We start from the raw sequence: 22593 nt of genomic DNA on the forward strand, positions 1-22593 counted from the left end.
GACAGGGAGCTAGGGATCTGCTAATTAATGATTGTGTTTGCATAACCTAGCCAGAACACCTAAATTCAAGAATCCAGGATGCTAAAGTAGTTTGGATAAAGATGAAAAATGATCAAGTGAAGTCGTCACTTTTGGGAGTCATGTACATGTCCCCTAATGGTAACCACATGGTAGGGTGGAGCACAACAAAAGAAATAATGGGAACTTATCAAAAAGGTATGGTGATAATCATGGGAGATTTAGTCTATGTGTAGAATGGAAATATAAGATGGACAAAGGTAGCCTAGGTGAAGAGTTCACAAAATGTTTTCAGGATAGTTTCTTGTGGATCTGACCAGACAGCAGGCTATACAGGTCTGCTCTTGTGCAATGAGACAGGATTCATTACCGACTTCATTGTGAAGGCATCAGCAACCATATTATGACTGAGTTTTAGATTCAATTAGACAGAGAAAGAAGTGGATCCAAGAGTAGTATTACAGAGTTTAAAAGGGGTAATTATAAGGTCATGAAAGCAGAAAAAACTAAAATGAATTGCCAAATCAGGTTAAGGGATAGATCAAGAGAAATGCAGCAGCAGACATTTCAGGGAATATTGTGCAATACACAAAAAAATTACAATGAAAGAGAGTTTTGATTGTTGACTAATGAAGAGCTAACAAAATGAGCATTAGTCCTCTGAAAAAAAAGTGCATCTTGGAAATTGACAACAAAAAATAATGAGACAGTGTTGGTATTGAACAGGTATTTTGCATAGGTCAGCATAATGGAAGATTCAGGTAACATCCCAGAATTAGCTGTAAATCAGTAAATGTAAGATCTCAAGAAAACTCCTATCACCAGGGATGTGCTACTGAGTAAATTGTTGCGCTGCGGGCTGACAAACGGCATATCTTTACAGACTTTATCCTAAGATCTTAAAAGAAGTGGTTAGTGCGCCAATCAATGCAATGTTTTTTTAATTTTACATAATTCCCTTGAATTGACAAAATTCCACTGGATTGCAAACTCGAAAATCTATCTACGAAATGCACCTACGAAAAGAGAAGAGACAGATAACAGCAAACAATAGCCCGTTTGTAGCTTAACAGCTATCACAGAGAGGATGACAAAATCTCATCATTGACTTCATTGCAGGACACTTTAGAGATGTTCAAGCTAATCAGGCAAAGTCAACATTGATTTGTGAATGTGCAATCAACCCATTGGAGTTCTTTAAGCAAGAAACCTTCACTGTAGATAAAGGGGAATCAATGGACATACGGTACTTCGATTTCTAGAAGGCATTTGATAAAGTACCACATCAAAGGTAACTGTGTAAAATAAGAACTCATGGTGTAGGAAGTAACAATGCCACAGGTAAAAGATTGGCGAACTAATAGGTCACAAAAGGTAGGCTAAATGTGCCATTTTCTAGTTGGCAAGATGTGACAAGAGGTGTACCATAGGAATTTGAGACTTAGGCCTCAAATTTTTACAATTTATGTAAATAACTTGGATGAAGGTATGCTTGCCAAATTTACTGATGACACCACGTTGGTAATAAAGTGAGGTCTGAAAAGAACATAATGAGCCTACAAAGTGAAAAAGATAGATAAACTAAGTGGGTAAACATCTTCCAAATGGAGTAGAATAAGGGAAAATGTAAAATTGACCATTTTGGCAAAAAGATTGTAAAATAGATATATTATCTCAATGGTGAGTGATTGCAAAGCAACAAGCTATACAGTGATCCGAGTATGATAGTGTATAAATTGCAAAAGGTTGGTATGCATGCATATCTTTACAAAACACTTCCTCAAAATGCAATGAAAGCAGTGTATGAATACATTTCATGGCAGATGTAGACAAGGTGAAAGATTATTGTGGGTAGGCTGGAATATAGAGTAATCAAATTAACCATAATCTTACTGAAGTGTGGACAGGATCGAGAGGCTGAGTAGCCTGTGCATGCTCCTAATTTTTTGCTTGTACCGAGGTAACATAAATCCAATGCCCCAAAAAAATCTACAGATGACTCCATAATAAATGCATCCTTTGCTAGATGAATCTAAAAGATAGAAGCTCTGTCTCTGTAGAAGTAATCTAGAACTGTCCAACTTTTAACCACAAGGCAGCCTCACTTTACCTTAAGCACCTGTCCATGGGCTGCAATACTAAATGACCTTTGCAATTTCAACTGAACATTTTTTAATTAAACTACCAAGACTGAATGGCTTCTTTGACTTAACTGGTTCAACGGTTACTGCATGAGATGCTGCAATAGTTTGCATCTTATTCATTGAAGAAAAATATCCTGTTTGTGTTTTCAATTTCTTTTTGTCCTTTTTAACCTCAGCTACTGTGGACATGCCTTCATCTTCTTTTGAATATCTGTGCAATCTTTCATAATGATGCTTCACAATGCATATTTTGGAACAGATGTTACCTGCATACAAACTAGACATTGATGCTTTCTATAAATATCCATGATTAAATTTATTTCTCCTAGCATTGTCAACATGTCCTGTTTTCAGCTCAGATTTTAAATTTCTTTGTACTATAAACTAACATCTGCAGTGCTGTTTTCAGGACAGCGTTAATGTGAACACATGGAGGTTTTTGTTTCTCAACTATGTGGCGAATGGGTAGAAAGATTAAAAGACATGTGAATGTTACCACGGAAACAGACCAGCAATCCTTCCATTTGGGAAGAAACACTGGAACTTTCAATTACTATTACAAGTCTGAATATCATCATTAATCATTAACAGATAGCCAGCTGAAAATAAATGATATGACTTAAATACACATCTATTAAATCTTGTGGGCCACATAAAATTAAGAGTTCTTCTTCCTTAGCTAGGGCAATCGTTGAATGTAACAAAAATCTAAAGGACAGGGATGTGTGGATTCACTGTTCATAATCAGTCTAGTGTCCCTTTACTTTGTACACCAATGCATTAACCCAAGTGAAATGACAGTTGGCAGCAGATTAATATGTACAAGTTCCATAGTCAGAGAATCTGTTGGCAACCACCACTCATGCTCACATATACAAAGGCAAATTTCAGTATCATTGGGCTATTGGCACTCATAGGCAATTCCTCAACGAAGTTACAAGCAGCAGAAGAGAGAAGGCTAAGTAGGAAACCCGATAAGGAAGACAGACAGGTGAAAAAATAAATCAATGACATGGCCAGTTGAAAGTGATATTATCCTTTTTTTCATTGCCGTAAAAGAAGAGTGCTAGGTTTTTGAAGTCATCCATTCTAACCATCAGTAAAGTTGACAGGCAGTGCTTCAGATTCAATGGAGAGTGTGTAAGCTTATACAAGAATCATCTCATTTACGGGGATTGGATATTGTTAGTGACAAATGTCATATTTTTTGGAGGCAGGATCGAGCATTTTGAATAGGCTGAGGGACAAGACACAAGGCTGTCAGAACAATGTGATCAATTAGACAATTGGAATATTGATTGTTTAAACTACCCGAGTCGAGCAGAGGACAGCACTGAACAACATCAATCAAATTATTTTGAGGGGGATAAACTACATTAGAAACCAATAAATCAGAATTGAGAGAAGATTAGATAATGTCACAACCAATTTGATTGCATTTTCTCCCAAACCCAACTGTGGTAGAAAAATGAACTGCTGACTTTTGGGAAATAAAATTATTGACATGTTTGAGAAGCAATGTATTTGTATTTATATGTAACACCTTAAGAATTCCCAGAAGATTCCTAACTAATAGATTACTTTTGAAGTTCAGTAACTACTGCTATGTCAGCCAAAGCGGCAGCAAACATATACTCACCAAGATCCCAAATCAGCAAATGAGATAGATGGCTCATTCACGTATTTTGGGAGCCTTACATGAAGGAGGGACATAGGGTGAAGCCGTAAGCCTCCTTTGAACAGTGTCAAAGGTTCCACTGTTCACTAAAGCAACCATATAGGTACCAGTTTGACATCTCTGGAATTTTGAAGAATGAATTATTGAAACATGTAGGATTCTAAAGGGGCTTGATAGGGGAAATGATGAGAGGATATTTCCCCCGTGGGGGAGTATAGAACCAGAGGGCATAGTCTCAGCTTAAAAGGGTGCCCATTTAAGACTGTGATGAGGACAAATTTCTTCTCTCTGAGGATTGAGAGACTTTGGAACTCCTTGCAACAGAGGGGGCAACAGTGGGGGCAGAGTCCTTGCATATATTTAAGGCCGAGATAAATGGATTTCTGATCATTTGGGGAATGGGCAGGAATGTGGATATATGGAATGCTGGATCAACCATGATCCTACTGAATGGCAAAGCAGGCTCAAGGGGCCAATGGCCTACCCCTGTTCCTATGTCTTATGGACTTATCTCAAGTGAAGGTAATGCAACACTTGCTTAATACTTCATAGAAAATCAGTGTGGATCTTATATTGGATTTGAATCCATTGTAGTTTTTTTAAAATCTTTACTATCCCTCTTTATTCTACATTATTCAGTTCCTGTAGCATGTTTGTCTAAAAGCCGTAAAACTCCGTTTTTCAAATGTTCAGCAATGTGCTTTGTACAATAATACAAAATCCACTAGACTATTAATTATTAACAAACTACTGGAATTATTCTCAAACTTCTATAGGATCTACATTAGGAATTGATAGCACACCACATGAAATCCCCAGTTATTAACACTGCGACATTTTACTTGAGAGGTACCAACTGCCAATGGTCTGAAGTTGGGCATCAAGCTCAGTACCTCTTATGTCAGACATTGATCTATAAATTTGAGTGACCAGGACACAGAATAGTCAACAGTTGCTTGTACTTGTGTCATTGCTCTAGAGACCATAGCATCATGCACACTAAACATGCAAATTGCTACAATTATTAAAGTTTATAAAGATTGATTTGGTTTGGGACTATGCCTTTTAAGTTCAAATGAGGGGGGTCACTTGACCAGTTCTGAAGTCTGTCTCACAGGAAGCCTGGCTGGTATGATTAATAGGGGTGTGGTTAAAAGTGGGCTCAGACAGTTTTGATGAGAACAAATGTATACACTGAGGCAGATATTTTCACTTAGGGGAAGTGGCAGAAGCCTGTGTGTTAACAGTAGATAGACTGTGAGTCGTCAAGTCCCAGGGAAGAGTTGGGAATGTCAGGTTTTAAATGGTTGTGTGATAAACTGTTCATTTATTTCCAAGATAAAAGGTAGTCCAAGTGCTCAGGTAAGCTAACCAGCATGTCTATATGGATACAAGGCCCAAATGATTCATGTTGCCTTAAAGATGGGCAATCAGAGGAGAAGCATCTATGATATCTCTGACAACTCAAACAAGGTTAATCTGTCAGAATCCAAGACAGGTACAGCAACTGTAGCCAGGAGGTACTATGGCTCACTGCACAGGACTGCTGGCACTTGGAGCAAAATGATCACCTTCACAAGGAGTTAAAACTAAGTTGGAAGATTCGCCATCCTTGCGGTAGAGGAAAAAAAATCTGGGGGCGAGACCTCACTGTCAAGCACAGTTCTGAGATTAAAACTTCTCAGGATTGAGAACGCAAAAGAATGGAAGAAAACTCTCTGGAGCTAAGATTAACCACAGACTGACTCCTGGAGATTTGAATGTGTACTTAAAGGACAGTTTAAAAAACAAATCCATGTTTTCAGTATGCTATTAAGAGAGAATGCTTGTGATTTAGAGATTGATTAGTCAAAAAGTGTTCTTAATTTTTTTTGTTACAGTCAAACTCTCATACAGAAAATCTTATCATGTCACCTTTTCAGTATTCACTGAAAGGTTAAAAAAAAAATTCTTGCTCTCTATGGAGATTGTAACAACTAGAAAATAACAGCATTTTTGCTTTTCTTTTCTCAGGTCCCTTACAGAATGCTCCAATTCCCAACTGGAAGTACAGGAAGATTATGTTGTCTTATGCTCTCTGCCAAAACTAATTTGCAACTAACAAGGTGATGAAATGTACAGCAGTGGGAAGCATGTAGCGCAGTAGGTGGCATGTACAGCAATTTGGAGAGGTTCTTCAATTTTGCCATGTACAGAAGTATCTTATTTTCAATCGATATCTCTACCAGATGGCCTGACCAAGACAGAGAATCAAGTTACTACTCTGAAGCATACCTAATAATGGCTCATATTTCTGATGCATCTTTTCATTCTTAATGACGACCTTGACAAGGGACCTCAAATTCTCACTTAAACCTCTTAATTTTATAAAAGAAAGCAAATTGAAACCACAAAAAAACCCCAAAATGGTCGAAGATGTTTGCTGTAATTGCAAGTTCTGTGTTGATAACAAAAATACCCCAAGCTGATCGAGACATAAATCAAAAGCAGACCAGACCCAACTATCTCTCAAAATAGAGACCCCTGGTCAAAACATCTATACCACGCACAAATATATGCACACACTCAAACATTGCAATGACTTTCTTTCAGGAAATTCACAAATCCAAAACAATCTTCAACAGGATTTGGATGATTCAAGAGATTTTACTTTCAATCCCCATACTGTAGGATAACTGAATTCTATTAAGTGAACCAGACAGTTTCTGGATATTAAAAAAGACATAGTGCTTGGAAGCAAACAAACTGCATGTACTTCCATTCAGGGGTAAAGTATAAGATACAAGATATAAGAGTGGAGGAGTAGGTGCTTAGTAGTGATACCAGTGCATAGGTACTCCAGCAACACAGGCTCTGCTCTAAGAAGAGCATTTCAAACCCACCAGGGCAACCAGTAGATTTAAATTTGATTAACAAACCTAGAATTGAAAACTCACATGAGACAAGGATACAACAGTGTAAGTTGACTTTGGGATGAGTACCTCACAGGTCCCACATGCACAGCATACAATGCTTTACTGGTTTGCATCAACTTGGTTCTTTAAGAGCACCAAATCACCTTTAATTCAGAACCTTTAACACTGAGCTTGCCCATGCCACATTCTTACTGAAGCTTACACAGACATCGTAGTTCTGGAGATTTATTAGTATCTCGCATTTCAGGATGCAGTGCTCCTTAATGCTTCTCTTTTATCTGCAGGAGAAGAACAAGCACAATAAATACAGAGGTGCCGAGATAACAGGCTGGACACCCTGACTTTACCCTGCTGGCCATCTCCGAGGAACAGGCCGTTGAGCTGGCAGGTCTGCAAGGGAAACATGCCTGTGATGAACATGACACTGGATGTATACAGCTACCCAGTGAGAAAATCTCCAATCTGTTCCACCCATGTGCATAAGAATCAGTCACCTCTTCAAAAAAAAAATGGGTCTGGACAGAGGCTTGCAATAAGAGCTAACAGGTCTACGTTTTTCTGTAGCACTTGAATCCTATTCCCAAGCCAAATCCAAAGGAAGAGCTCTAATTCCCAGGCCCATCTCTACCAATGCCTCACAACCCTCCTCCGAGAAGAAGCAGTCAGAGGAAGCACTGTCATGGCCTCCTTCCCATCTGCTATCAGTGAAGATTGGTGGTTAATCCATTTAGAGTAGTTTCAACGTTGTACTGTGGTGAGTGCAAAGGCCCACGGTTAGAGAACAAAGAATGGCAAGGTCTTGGACTGATGGACATCAGGCCCCTGCTAAGCTCAGTATGGACGATGAGCCTCTGGACTCAGTCATCGCTGAGCTGACAGAGATGCATATTCAAGCAGGGGAGAATCTGGCAGAGATGCCAGAGATCATGTGACTGGAGCAAAGAATAGAGATGTCTGCCCAATCTGAAGTGTTAGCTCCAGCATATAGTGCATGGCTGTCCCTGTGGACATGTTGGTGGTCATTGTGGAGAACCAGGTCCAGTATAGCAGTCATGTCTGCTGGATATACATGCAGTCCTTAACTCCATCATCACTCGAGCCAATTAAGCTTTCATTCAATGGCTAGGTGAAAGGAACTCCCTCCCTTCAAGGGGTGAACATAAGGAATAGGAGCAGGAGTGGGTCATTCACCCCTGATGCTTGCCCAATCATTCAAACAATCATGCTAATCTGCTCCAGGCCTCAACTCCTGAGGCTCATCATAGCCTCAATTCTCCAATATTTCACTAACCTATCTGCCGCCTTCTTAAGTACTTTCAATGATTCAGCCTCCACATCTCTATGGCGGTTAAGAATTCCAAACATTCACTTCCCTCTGGGAGAAGAAATTCCTTCACATCTCAGTTTTTGATAAGCATCCCCTTTTTTCTGGAACTATGCCCCCTAGGTCCGCACGAGTGGAAAATCTTCTGAATATATACCCTGTCAAATCCCTTCAGAATCTTGTATGTTTCAGTGGAAGGGAGGTGCCACTTTGGAACAACAGAGGAGAAGTGACATCCAGGCATCGAGGATGGTCACCCGGGGACGGTGCCCAGTGGTACCACTGGTCCTCAGTCAAGGACTCAAGATGCCTCCACAGCAGGTCAGGCTGAGGAGGTTACACCTCCACCTGAAGAAGCCCACCAGCAGGCTCGAACTCTTTAGATGAAACCCCAACAAAAAACACCGGCTCAAATCATCTGAAGCAGAGTGGGCTTCCTCAAGCTCAGTTCGTGAGCTGGCATCAGGACATTGCAGTGGAAAAGAAAGGTTAAACAACACTGAAGTCACTTTGGGTGCATGGGTGACAAGCTTCTGTACAAGATTAGTGTTGACACAATATAGCACTTTGAACAATGGTACTGTGATCAGCTTCAATATGTGAAGGCTTCTCACTGTTCATATTTTCCTCGGTAACTAACTTGAAGAGTGATAATTATCCAAGATACTCTCATGAGCTTCATGTGGAGCAGTATGAAGTGCACAATGCTCTAATTCTCTGTTGAGGAACATAACTTCTGCCAAGCAGGAATTTAAGCGAGATGTTTGGATTTCAGGAGTCAATCAGCATAGTTTAGCCCCTGAACATTTTGATGTTAGATGAAGGTTTGGCACATGAAGGTTTCAGTTAAAGAAGTTCAGCCCCCATGTAATTCTACATATCTTCATATTGATGCTCTGACCAGGAAACTGAACAACAGGTTATTGGTGACAAGGGAACAAATTAGGTCACAATTAATCACAAACAATATATGTTAATATCGTAAAACTATAAACAAATATTTTCCTGCGGGGCAGGAATGCCTCTGTGCCATAATTGGCTCATAGTTCTGATTATCTACATATGCTAATGTTAAGTCATTCAACATCAAATCTAGCCGCTATCAGGTTGTCTTAGGCCTGTCTGTCTCGTCTCAATACTGCTCTGGCTTCTTCAGCCTCATCTTCAAGATTGGCTCCAGCAGCTCTCCTTCAAACTCCTCTCCTTTCTCATTTGAGGAGAGAAGTGGCAATGACTATTCATTCGGCAAGTACTGGAATGCTCCTCCTGAGCAGTCTAAGCAATGGAAATGCACCTTTAGAAGACCAATTGTCTGCTTAGCAAAGGCCCTCATAGTTTCACGGGTAGCATTGTAGCCTCTGCTCACCATTAAACTGAGAATCGTGGACCGGGATAATTAGCAATACCTTCTGAGCTACACAGAGTCTCAAGATGGTGAACTGGACAAATATTTTGCTTTCCCGTAAAGGGCATCAATGAATTTATGAATGCACTTGTAGGCTAACGATTGGGAGATGCCACATGTACTCTCAGTTGAGGTTTGAATGGGACTGGTTCAAAATCGCTGTGACCTTCAATGCCACAGGCTGACCAGCTGCAGTTCTGTTTAGTGACAGATGTCCCTAGTCATGCAATGTCAAAGGTCTGATCAATGAAAAATTATAAGGAATGAGATATTTATTTTCCATTTGAAATCTTTGCATGGTCAAGCTACACTGTGTGCCGTTTTCAGGCTGCTCATGCTTTGGGTAAAAGACTGCCCAGCAACCATTTCTACCTGGTGAGTGGTGTTTTCCTTCTTGATGCTGTCATGTGCAAGATATTTGTGGCTTTAATCATTTATATATTGTTTTCGATGTATGTGATATTGCACAATATGACGTTTGTGGATTTCACTATCTTCTGGAATCCAAACCCTATAATGTCAGATTCTGCAGCCTGTATAAAGGGATCATCCCCTTGTCCTTAACTTTCATACAGATGACCCTGTGAAGACTCCCTCAGTTACATGTAGAATAACCCCCTCGGCACCAACAAAGCCGCCCCTCTTGTCAAAGGTTAATGAGTGACACAACATGGTTGGGTTATTGCTGTTTGGAGCTGTAAGTGTTTCATCACTTTTGTTTTGAAAGGAAGGACTCCCTGCCACGTAAAACTTTTAATAGAGTGCTCACGCTATAGTATTTTTCAGTTTCTGTTTTAATTTCCTAAGTTGGATGTGTTTGCATTGTGAAAGAACATGTGCAAACAGATCCTGAATCCTTCTCATTTACATCACGTATTTTCTGAGATTCATGTAGAAAAATATGTTAGTTCTAAATTTTTCTTTTGATTCATTTCTTCTCTATTCTTTCCTTGAGAATACCCCCAATTCACCAATCCTCACCTCTTTCCAATTACTGTAAAAGGTCCTCTCTCTTTTGATGACCCTCTTTCTATTTCAATTTCCCACAGTGACTACCTTTCACTGTTTCCCTAGATAATCCTACTGTACTACCTGATTCCAAATCCACTCCAGCTCACACCCTTTCTTGTCCTCCTTGCCTCTACTGATGTCAATCTCCCCATCTGCTATCCAATTTGCTCCTGCCAATTCCAGGATCTTTCTAGTACCTCAACAAACACGTGCCTTCAAGCTCTATTCGCTACCATTCCTTTCCAACAGAGACAATCTTTCTAATTAACTTTTCTGTTGTGGTCCCTCTCACTTATCATCTACTTGCCAGCCGCGATTGAGTTTGTTAGTGTCAACCAGCATGGTTGCCTCGCTCAGGTGGCCTAGGGCCCAGTCAGCTTTCACCCCTTGTAGTGTCAGTCTTTAAGAGTTACAACAAGCAAAATTGCGTATGACCGAGACTTCTTGTGACTCATTTGACCTTACACTGTCAGCATTTGCACAATTACACTGGAAAAACACAGGTATAGAAAGTGGGGGCAGGGGCAGGTCACCGGATCCGAAATATTAACTTTGCTTTCTCTCCACAAATGCAGCCGTGACATGTTTTCCCAGCAGGTTCTGTTTTTGTTTATGATTTACTGCATCTGCAGTTCTTCGGGGAATTTTTTTTGGTCTTTTGTACAAGAAAAGATTTGATTGTGAACAATCCAACTAACAGAAGAAAATTTCAATCATTGGAGCTTGGAATAAAACTTCTACCCAGTCTAAGGAAGTCTCATAAGTACAGTTAAGTTCGTGAACACACCAGTTTCCCATTTTAACACCACTGTGCCCATGACTGTTATGCCAGTGGGCTGGCTTGTTAAAACACATTCATGACATGCTAATGCATAGAAAAGAAGATTCTGTGAAGGTTGGGAGAACTGACCTGCCTGAAAGGTTCTGAGAACATAATACAAACATTTTAACCCACTGTCAGGAAACTGAATTTTTTGCCTTCTGCCCAATGAAGCTCCCCTGCCTACTCTTTTAAAAGCTCTGGGCAGGCCCAGGAGATTCCACCCATTGTGTTCAACTAGTGGTCAGAACAGTATGATACTAATATTTCCAACGGGTATTGAAACAGCACAAGGATAAAGCGAGAAACAGAGTAAAAAAAAAACCCTTTTATACCTGTTCACAGATAATAAGTGTACATGCCTATCTGATTTCTGGTCATTATCAGTGGGATGTAATTTGCCAAATAAAATAACTATGAATCAGAATGTAGAGATAGAGATAGAGAAATAGCAAGAACTGCAGATGCTGCAGTCAGAAGGGTCTAGGCCCAAAACGTCGACTCTCCTACTCCTCTGATGCTGCCAGACCTGCCATGTTCCTCCAGTTCCACACTCTATTGATCGATGAATCAGAATATATTTTATAGATATGTAATTTTTTTAACATTTGCAGCTGGGTTAAGCATTACTCAGTAGCCCACAACATTTAAGAATGATATACAACATTCACACTTGTGCAATTTCCAATACTTCCTTATCTAGATTAATTAAACTAAAACATACTAAAAGTGTTTTTTTTAAACAGCCAATTGTTTCTCATTCCTTGCCTTATGATCCAATGACTCAATACAGTAAGTAACTGGTCTCAAAATTCCTCATTTAGCAAATCAATTCAGTGTTCTCAAAGTGCTAGGGTAACAATTGGCTGATATTGCCTTGGAAGCAGTGCCAGGAAACAGTAGAAACAATACGTAGGCTGTCCAAGTGCAGAGTGAGACCATAAGACATGGGAGCAGAAGTAGGTCATTCTGCCATCAATTCTGCTCTGCCATTCAGTGAGATCATGGCTGATCTGATAATCCTCAGCTCCACTTTCCTGCCTTTTCCCTATAACCCTTGATTCTCTTACTGAATAAATATCTATTTCAGCCTTGAAAATATGTAACGACTCAACCTTGACAGCCCTTTGTGGTAAAGAATTTCACAGATTCACTGGCCTCAGAGAAGAAATTCGTCCTCATCTCTATTATTTGGTGGAATCCTTGAGATTATGCCTTGTGGTCCTATACCTTCTGAAAACGACAGCTCCTTCTGTTATCTCCGTTGACAGGATCATTTGACATTTCCAATGAGTTGATGGACATGTTATGCAAATGATGTTTACATTTAACAATCCCAAAGAGCACAGCATCTCTCCCAAAGGACACCTTATTTTCGTTTTGACTTTCTCCTAAAGATGTCTATGACCAAATCTAAAAGGATACCTTACCTATCCTACAATGCTTAGATCTGTTACTGTCGGGTGCAATCTAACATCCAGTGTTTTCCACTCCTGGCTAACGCAAATCATATACACCTGCAAGCAGCTGCCATTTTTCGCAGGCTCCCTGCATGAACGATGGATGTGTATTTTAAACTCTCTTCTCTGAAAATGGTAGGTGTTGTGCTCAGGGTGAGACTTCATGAATCTGACCACAAGGGCCAGTTCTGAAATGACAGAAAGGCTCTTCACCATTGTAAAAATGTTTAATATTATTAATCTGCATTTAAATCTCTTCCAGTCCCCTCCTTTCTCTGTAACCACATCCAGTCCAATACTACCCATTCCTCAACTTGGAGTTTTATTGATCCGTTTATCTGCTATATCCTGTAAATATCTACCAATCATTGTCATTTAGTCCTTCAGCTGCCTACACTCACACTATGGATTTATCTTCCTCAACACCTCTCTCCTTCTTTCATTAAGTGCTTCCTAAATTCCACCCCTTCGACCAATATTTTAGTCACTTGGGGCATTTTGCTACTTTTGAAGTTGTTAGAACTCTCAGTGATTTTTCAATACTTGTATATTTTATTATTTTTGGTTTAGAACTGTGAGCTGAAAGTTGAAGGTTACTTTTGGACTGTGAGCAGCAGTTTGTGTTAAAAAATGACAAACTGTTATTTGTTTTTGAGGCCAGGCCTGAAATTTAATTGTTGGTCTATTTTTCTGCACTGCTCATGTTTTTGTTCAATCCAAAAGATCACCTTCAATTCCCTTGTCGAATATAAAACTGTTGGTATATAAAAGAAAATTTCAATTTACTCAAATGCAATAAAAATACAATAAACTGATGCTTCAGTTTCAACTAAAACAGGGTGTTTTGGATACTCAGTAAAGAAATCCAACAGCTACAGCTGGCAGTAAAATTGGAACTGTAATTCAATCCAGGGGATTTCAGCCTCTTAAATCCAGAGTACTTCTTACTCTCATATATAAATCAATAACTGAAGTATTAAAAACTTCGAGCGATTAGGTAGTATGGTATCTTTGAAACAAAATTTAGAATTTGTATAATACTATTGGGCCATATAGACACCATGGTACAGAAGCAGGCCATTAGGTTCAACAATTAACTACTATAAATTAACAGAGAGTAAAGGCTCAGATGAAGTCTCAATTTCAACTATTTTCCTTTTCGTCCAATACTTTTTCCTTTGAAAGATCCAAGTTTCTCTGAGAGTAAACAAGCTTTATAGCAGACAGACTATGCCTCAGTTTAACATTTCAATCAATTGCAACCTTGTGCCCTGTCTCCATATCCTAGTCTGTGTTTCATCAGATAGTCTGTGACTCGACAGTTTTCCCCAAAGTTTGATGCAACTAACTTTAATCAGAAGTTCCAGAGGATTTTATACATATAACTAATATTTTCTTCCTACAAATCTATTCTAAGGAGCCTATTTATAAGGGATCCAATCAACTTTATTTTAAAAGCTTCAACTATTTATTCCCTTCCTGCCCAAACCCATGTTTCTCTTGCACTCTATCTTTTTAACTGAGAGTGCTGAGGTCTTCTGTTTATATAATTTTTTATTCTTTCACAGAATGTGGGGATCGCTGGCTCGAGAAACATTTATTGTCAATCCAAAATTGCCCTCGAGATGGTAGTGGTGAATCAGCTTCTTGAACTATTAAAGTCCACGTGGTGCAAATATATGCACACTGCTTTTACGGAGGCACTTCCAGAATTATGATCCTGCACGAGGGAAAGAATAGCAACATCACTGAGTCAGGATAGTGTGTGACATGATGGTGGCGATGGAAGTGGTAGTGTTCGTAAGTAACTGCTACCTTTGTCCTTTAAGTGGTAGAGGTTGTGGGCTTGGCAGGTGCTGTTGAATGTGTCATTCTTGTACTGTTTTTCTTAACTACTCCCACTCTCATTCATAAATACCGTAAGTTCAATTTACGTGAAAATCACAGCCAATCTTCATTCACCAACAAACTGATAACTTGCAGTTAAAGAGCGACTCACGTACACACCCTTAATCTGTGGTTGCTGCCTGGACTCCCTGCAGCTCTTGATCATGTGGTATTGTCCTTGTCCTGGCATATTACTATACCCAGCTTTAACGCAGTAGCACAAGAGAAGAAACCCTGGTGAACTCTTGCAACAAATCTTGCAGATGGTGCATGATGCTGCCACTGTGTGTTGGTGATGGATGGCAGGTCAAGCAAGTGGGCTGCTTTGTCCTGGATGGTGCGGAGATTCTTGGATGATGTTGGGAGCTACACTCATCCAGGCAAGTGGAGATGATTCCATTACACTCTCTGTTTGTGCCTTGTTGATGATGGACAGACTTTAAGGAGTCAAGAGGAGATTTACTTGCTGCAGAACTCCCAGTCTTTAACTTGGTCTTACAGGTACAGCGTTTCTGTGTCTATTCCAGTTTAGCTTCTGATCAATGGTAACTTGCATCATCTGCATGTTTTCCTGTAAGTTGTTATCTTTGCTTCTGTTTGTTGTCCAAATTGGACACTAAACACTCAATCTCCTACTGCTGAGAGCAACGAGCTTGGGGTTGGCCAAAAAACACTGTTTGATCTGGAGCCAGTATAGGTGAGTGGGAACATGGATGACAGGTTTGAGTAAGGGCACAAGCAGCAGAGTTTGGTGACCTCAGATTTAAGCAGGGTAGATGCAAGGTTGTTGCCGAAAGTGTTTTGGAATAGTCAGGCGTACAGTTATAAGAAGGCACGATGGAGGTTTTCAGCAACAGATGAGCTGTTGCAAGGGTAGAGTCAAGCCATGGTTTGCAGGTGGAATCAGGCGATCTTAATGAGGGTGCAAGATTGGTCAGAAGCTTTTCTCCAGGTAAAACATGCCATCGGGATGTGAACAGTCTAGTAGTTGACAGCTTCCAGGGGAGTGGTAGACAGTCAGTAACATGGGAAAGGAATTTGTAGTGGGACTAAAAACAATGGCTTCATACTCGATGCCAGGTAAGAAGACTGATAATTAAGCAACAATGCAGGATTTAAGTGAGAACTGGGTATTGTCAATAAATTAGTGAAAACTAAAGCTGTGTTCAGATAACATCAACAATGGACAGCATGTAAATCAGAAATAGGAAGGGAACAAGGATAGATCCTTTGAGAATGCCAGGCACAGTACAAAGTGGAAACAGAAGCTATTGCAAGTTGTATGATTAGGTAGATACAAATGGAACAAGGCAAGAGCTCTATCTCTGATCTACAGTGCAGAGGTATTGGATGAGAATGGATGGTCAATGATGTCAAAAGGCCATAGGCAAATTGATAAGGGCAACGAGAGGTAGTTCATATAAGTTACAGTCACATAAGGGTGTAATTTGAGGCTCTGAAGGAGAGTCCTTCAGTACTGCAGCAGGGATGAAAACTTGACTGGACAGATTCAAAAGCAGACTGGGAGAAATGAGAATGATTTGATAGGAGACAACACATTCACGTACCTAGAGGAAAAATAAGTGGTTAGAGATGGAGCAGCAATTTGCATAGATGGTGGGGTTGAGGGTGGGGTTTTTTTTTGAGGTGGGAGTGGTGACAGCAGATCTAGAGAGGGGGAAAGCACCTGAAAAAGAGAATTGTCTGTAATATCATGTAGCAGTGGAGCAAAAAGATGGTCAGCAGCTTAGTGGAAATAGATTTCAGAGAACACAAGGAAAGGTGTAACAAGCCATGACAGAAGATAGAAGAGCAAAAGAGAACAACTCATGCACAGGGCTGTTAGAGGGGAGCTTTAGAGGAAACTTGGTCTGATGGGTTAGTGGTTAAGGTGGGATATGGCAGAACTAGGTGATGGGATGAACATGACTTTAGTGACAAATTTCTTGAGCTTCTTGAACTTGCGACTGGAGACGGAGGAGACAAGGGAGAGGAGGTTTAAAAAGATAGTCTACAGTCAAAAAAATAAGCCACAGGGTATCTCTGCATTCCAACATGATCCTGGATTCATGAGTGGTTTTGGTAGAGGAGTGTCAGATCCAACAGCGCTTTATGTAATTCAATCAAATCTGGCAGTGAATGGTTACAGATTGTCAGCTAACTTCTTTCAAATCTTTGTCGCTTGGACTCCGGAGGACCGAGATGAGGGCCATAAATAAGGGGACTTGACAGGCTGAGAGAATAAGAAGTTTTATTGACCACTAGGGCATCAAAGTTAGAGGTAAGGGTATGGTTAAGCAAATCAGCAGCTGCAGAATTGTTGCGAACAAGGTCATAAGGCTAGATAATTGGAATTTTAAAAATGCAACTGTAATTGAACTAGGATAGTGACAATGATGGAATATTTTTAATCCAGATTATTGCCTCAATGTTTCCTTCACAAGTGCTAGAATTGCCAAGCAAATGAAGCCACAGATATCAAAGGAACAACGCACAAGATCAAGCGTATGTGGTACTAAAACTACAATTTAAGTGGTGTTAGTTCACCATATCTCTTAGAAATTAAGTTGCTTTTTAAATGTGCACAGAATGCATACAGCTCAACTGATGAAATTTGACATTAGACAATTATCTAATATACAGTTTGATTATAAGGTAAAATATAAGTGTTTCAGCAGGGAATTTTTTCTTTCCCTTAAGTGTCAACCTTTTAAAAGATAATAATAGTGTTATGATCAACCACAGTAGATCTGGAATATGTATTCTGACCCTATCATCAACGAGGGTTTGGAACAACACAGAGATCAGGTCATTATCAAACGGTTCAATTACAAGACAAAATTCTAAAAGGCTTAGATTTTGATTTTAAAAAAGGTTTCTAAAAAAAAAAAATCAAACAATTAATATCATCATGGATTTCAAACATTTTTGAAGACCTTGGAAGTCAGGAGCAAAGGAATGAATATTGTCACTGAATATTTCTTTTAAGTATCATTTTGAACAGTTCACAGATGGGTTAAAAGTATTGACAGACCAATTAGTCTTTATAACCCTGAACTGCAGTATTACTCAAAGGAATAAAGTAAAATGCCACTCCAAACTCTCCATTCCTCTCACTTCAGATGCTTGCACATCCTCACTATAAATGGCCATGCCTTCAATAACCTAAACCATACATTCTTCCATTGCCTTTTTATGTCCCCCTGCTTCCAAGATTTGCCTTAAAGCCCATTTCTTGGAACAAGCATTTGGACCTATCTAAAATCTCCTTCTTCTATTTGATACCACTTTCCCCTTATGCCATTGTGATTTAAAAAATATATATATATATTCCCAAGTTAAAGGAGATATATGAAGGCTGCAATATTTACAGAATCTTGTTTCTTTTTACTTTAATAGCAAAATTACGCTACGTTCAATTATCCTTTTATTCTTGAAAACAACTGACTAAAGCAATTGAAGATTTGTTTAACAGCCAGATAAAGCAATTTGTGAAATGATTCACCATCTTTTTCATACTCGTAATGCGAGGTTCCACTTTGGCACCTCAGATTGACCAAAACAAGATGCCCTTTATTCATTTTAAGATTAACAGGAACAGTTGTTTCAATCTAAAACCAGCAAGGTGACTGGGAAGTGCTTATTTGATTTACGTTCAGATTGGCAAATCACAGAAAAGGAATAAAATCGGGGGAACACTTCTCCCACTGGCTGCGCAGAAAGAAAAAATACAGAACAAAGGAACACATGGGCAGCCAGGTTTAAGACAGAGTTTCTGGCTTTGGTCCAGAGCTGAAAGTTCAAATGTAAGAGATCTGTTTTTGCAGTTAAAAAGCAAGCCAAAAAACAAAATCAGGCAGCCCAAAAAAGGCTGCATAATTTCGTATTCATTTCCATTTTGTTTTTTTCTTCCTATGTTTTTCCCATTCCATTTTGAGGAATTATTGTGACTGTTCTGGTGTACTTATTTCTAGTCTTATTTCCTGCCTGTGAAATAAAGATGGCCACATCCTACTTAGCTATTTCTTATTCTGCCTTTAGAAAGTTTGAGGAATCCCATGAGAAAGTCATTATATGTAAACGACAGAAGTGATTTTGTAGCTATATTTCTGGTTTAGCCTGGAATTGGATATTGAGTAATATACACACACTTGTGAATAGAAAAAGGCATTTGGAATGATTATGGAAATGATTAGCACCATTGTACTAAAGAACATCTCTAACTGAGATGAGAAGACAATTCGCTTACAGGTCTCTATTAATACTATTCTGAAGAGCTCGTCCATCATTTTCCTTCCAATTTCCTCTTGATTATAAGAAACATTTCAATAAAACCCAGTTCCACCCCAACAGCAGATCTTTTGCTGGCATTTGTCCTTTTACTTCCAGATTAGTTTAAAACAGAATTTTTTTATTTTTGAAGGAAACAGCAGAAGTAAAATAAAACATGCCAACGGAACATCATGAATATTGAAGAGGATCAAAAGGATCGTGGTATCCCAACTGTAAAAATTTAAAATCAAAACTAAAAATTATACATACAAGGCACAGCATGTCGATAAAGATTATCCCGTATTGTCTGTTGCAGTTCGTGATCTGCCGATCCTTTCTGAAATCGTTGACTGAGATAGTGCCGTAGATCCTTGTTTAGTTTGCTTCCTGAAAGAAAACAAAACTATAGTTAGTCAAAATTATAACTCTTGGTTACTGAATACTATTTGCATATACCTCCATTTTCTTTGATCTACTCACAGGACCCTGATGTGCATTTCACAGTCGAGATATCAACTTGAATGGTCACCTTGGATCAAAGCATCAAAACAAAATCAAGATGCTCAGTTAGCACAATAAATTTAAGTAAAATATGACTGGGACTTTTAAATATGATAGATTTTCCGAAATCATCTCAAAAGTGCTTTATTTCAAAAAGCAAACTCATATTCAAATTTATAGAAAATCACTTCATTTTAAAATGTTAACAATGCACACATTAAAAGGGCTTCAAATGTTCAAAAGTATGAGGTAATGCATTTTGGGAGGACTAGCAAAGCAAGGGAGTATGAAATAATTTGTGGGCCCTTGAAGGGAACAGGATAGGGAGATAAGGTGGTTAAGAAGTCATATAGATATTTACCTTTATAAGTCATGGCACTGAATATTTGAGCAGAGAGTTTATGATGTATCTGTATAACATGTGGGTTCATAATTCCTGCATAGTTATTTTGCACCTGGATGGTGGTGGATATCTGGAACTCACTGTCTCAAAGGGAAGGCAGGAACCATAGCACTTAGATGAACACTTTAGATGAATAGCAGAAAAGGCTACGGGTCATGTGCTGAAAACTGGAACTAGAATAGATAGGTGCTTGATGACTGATGCAGACATGATGGGCCAGAGGGACTCTAATACTCAATGACTTACTAATCTAAATGAAAAGAATTCAGCCCAATTTGAAGAGTGACCATGCAGTCAGAAGTCTGAATCAAAGGAAAGGTGATAGACCGTATCTAGTTGCTAGCATTGCTAAAAGCAAGATTTTGATCTCATAGCTAATACACAAACTCATTACACGACACTCGAAGATTTTGACAAAATTATCATTCAGAAAATGCTAATCACTCCTTATTATGGATTATGCTAACAGTACAACACAAAATATCTGTGAATGACTATTAATTGACAAGTAATGTATGTTAATGTCAATTTTGATACTTCTTATTAATAGCCACCAGAAGAAAGCCCCTTCAAGAATACTGTTCTATCTGTGGGATAAAATCAGAATTTCCAGGAGCAATGATGTGACTTCCAATGAAGTTGAATTACTTTGATTTCTGCTTTCAAAATGTTGTTCCTGACAAAGTAAAATGAAAAGTCAAGTATCAAAGTTTACTGTGTTTGAACTGCACTGGTAAATCCATTAGGAGAAGGAAATTAGACAAAAGTACCTCCAAACAGCTACCTAATTTAGTTCTCCCATACAGAATGTACAAAGTTGCATTCTGCCTTTCTATTACACTTCCTGCTATTGCCAGAATATATTGACACTTTCTTACACCTCGATAGCAAACTTTCTCAAAAGGCTACGATTGATGAACAGATTTAACATTTGAGCAGCTGTGCTCAACCTTCAACCAACTAAGGAAGCAAGTTTTGACAACAAAGACCTCCACAATCAAATACAAATCCCAGGGAGAGAGAGGCGTATCACATTTTCCCTGTACTGCAACAAGACCTGGACTGTACATTACAGCAATAAAGAAATTCCATCAAGAATACTCTATCATGTTCTCAGGAATCAGGAGGGAGGAAAATCAAACAAATAGCACGATCCTTCTTGAAGCCATCTCCACAAGCATTCAAGTGATACTACTGCAAAATCAATTCGTATGGTCTGAACAACGTCTAGATGATTGAAAACTTATTCCACCAAGTTCTGTTTCCACAATACTCAATTGGCCAATTTCGTGGGAAAACAATGGAAAAACTTCAGAGGTACTTTGAAGCTCTCTGTGAAGTGTGGGAGCAATTTACATTAACGACTGGGAAGAGCTTGCTATGAGTCATTTAAAATAATGCCAACTTGTCCATTAAGTCGCATCATATTTTGAGTCCAAATGTCAAAGCATGATGCAGGCATTATGGCCTCAGAGCCAGGTGTGTCCAAAGATCTGCAAGTTGAGAATCAAGTCTATTCACTCACATGAAGATCCAAGTTAAAAAAAACATATTATCCTGAGTAGCCGTCATCCTCAAAATCGAGAGATAGCCAATGATAATGCTTGTTGAATCTAAAACATCAGTCATTTTGGATATTTTCGCCTTACAGAATGCAATTATCAATTCACAAACTGAAATTTTGCCATTGCTACTGCTCTCATTTGTCTGTTCAAAGTAGCTGATAGTTGGGTACCTGTCATGCCCCACGGGTTTGGTCAATCCATTTGAGACAAGTAGTCAGTGAAAATGTAAACATCACCTTTCTAAATGCTATGATCAGACATCTAAAATAAAATTCTTGTATCTATGTGCATGTTTTTGTCGGGAACATTTAATTTCCTGTTGACACTTTTACCCAATAGAAGTTTCCACATTTATGTTTATGATGGAAATTGTCTAGATGTATTAATAGGGATGTCAGGGATGTCTCAGATCGACTGTAGGACATTCTGAAGGGGGAGGGTGAACAGCCAGCTGTCGTGGTGCATATAGGTACCAATGATATAGGTAAAAAATTGGATGAGGTCCTACAAGCAGAATTTAGGGAGTTAGGAGCCAAGTTAAAAAGTAGGATCTCAGAGGTAGTAATCTCAGGATTGCTACCAGAGCCACGTGCTAGTCAGAGTAGAAATGAAAGAACAGGCAGGATAAATGAGTGACTTGAGAGATGGTGCAAGAGGGAGGGGTTCAGATTTTTGGGACATTGGGACCGGTTCTGGGGGAGGTGGGACAATTACAAATTGGACAACTTGCACCTGGGCAGGACTGGAACCAATGTCCTAGGGGCTGCTTTTGCTAACGCTGTTGGGGAGGGTTTAAACTAACGTGGCAGGGGGATGGGAACCAAATAAGATGGTTAGTGGACAGTAAGGAGGTAGTAACTAAAGCCTGTAATGAACTAGATAATGAAGTCAGTGTGACTAAGGGGAAGAGTAGGCAGAGAGCAGATGATGAACGCAAAGGGACAGGTGGTCTGAGGTGCATTTGTTTTAATGCAAGAAGTGTAGTAGGCAAGGCAGATGAACTTAGGGCTTGGATTAGTACCTGGGAGTATGATGTTATTGCTATTACTGAGACTTGGTTGAGGGAAGGGCAGGATTGGCAACTAAATATCCCAGGATATAGATGCTTCAGACGGGATAGAGAGGGAGGTAAAAGGGGTGGAGGAGTTGCATTACTGGTCAAAGAGGATATCACAGCTGTGCTGAAGGAG

The 22593-nt window shown here is 39.3% G+C and overlaps 1 protein-coding gene across 3 annotated transcripts in view; it reads right to left on the bottom strand.

Annotated features, from left to right (window-relative positions):
* magi1b (membrane associated guanylate kinase, WW and PDZ domain containing 1b) overlaps positions 1-22593 on the bottom strand; it is a 416356-nt gene that overhangs the window by 156018 nt on the left and 237745 nt on the right. For all 3 annotated transcript variants that reach the window (XM_048606419.1, XM_048606418.1, XM_048606417.1), the window contains exon 2: positions 19205-19321. In XM_048606419.1, coding sequence (XP_048462376.1) covers positions 19205-19321 — 117 coding nt within the window. The remainder of the gene's footprint in view (positions 1-19204; positions 19322-22593) is intronic.

This window comes from Rhincodon typus, chromosome 16 (genome assembly GCF_021869965.1).
Source record: "Rhincodon typus isolate 14 chromosome 16, sRhiTyp1.1, whole genome shotgun sequence".
Lineage (NCBI taxonomy): Eukaryota > Metazoa > Chordata > Chondrichthyes > Orectolobiformes > Rhincodontidae > Rhincodon > Rhincodon typus.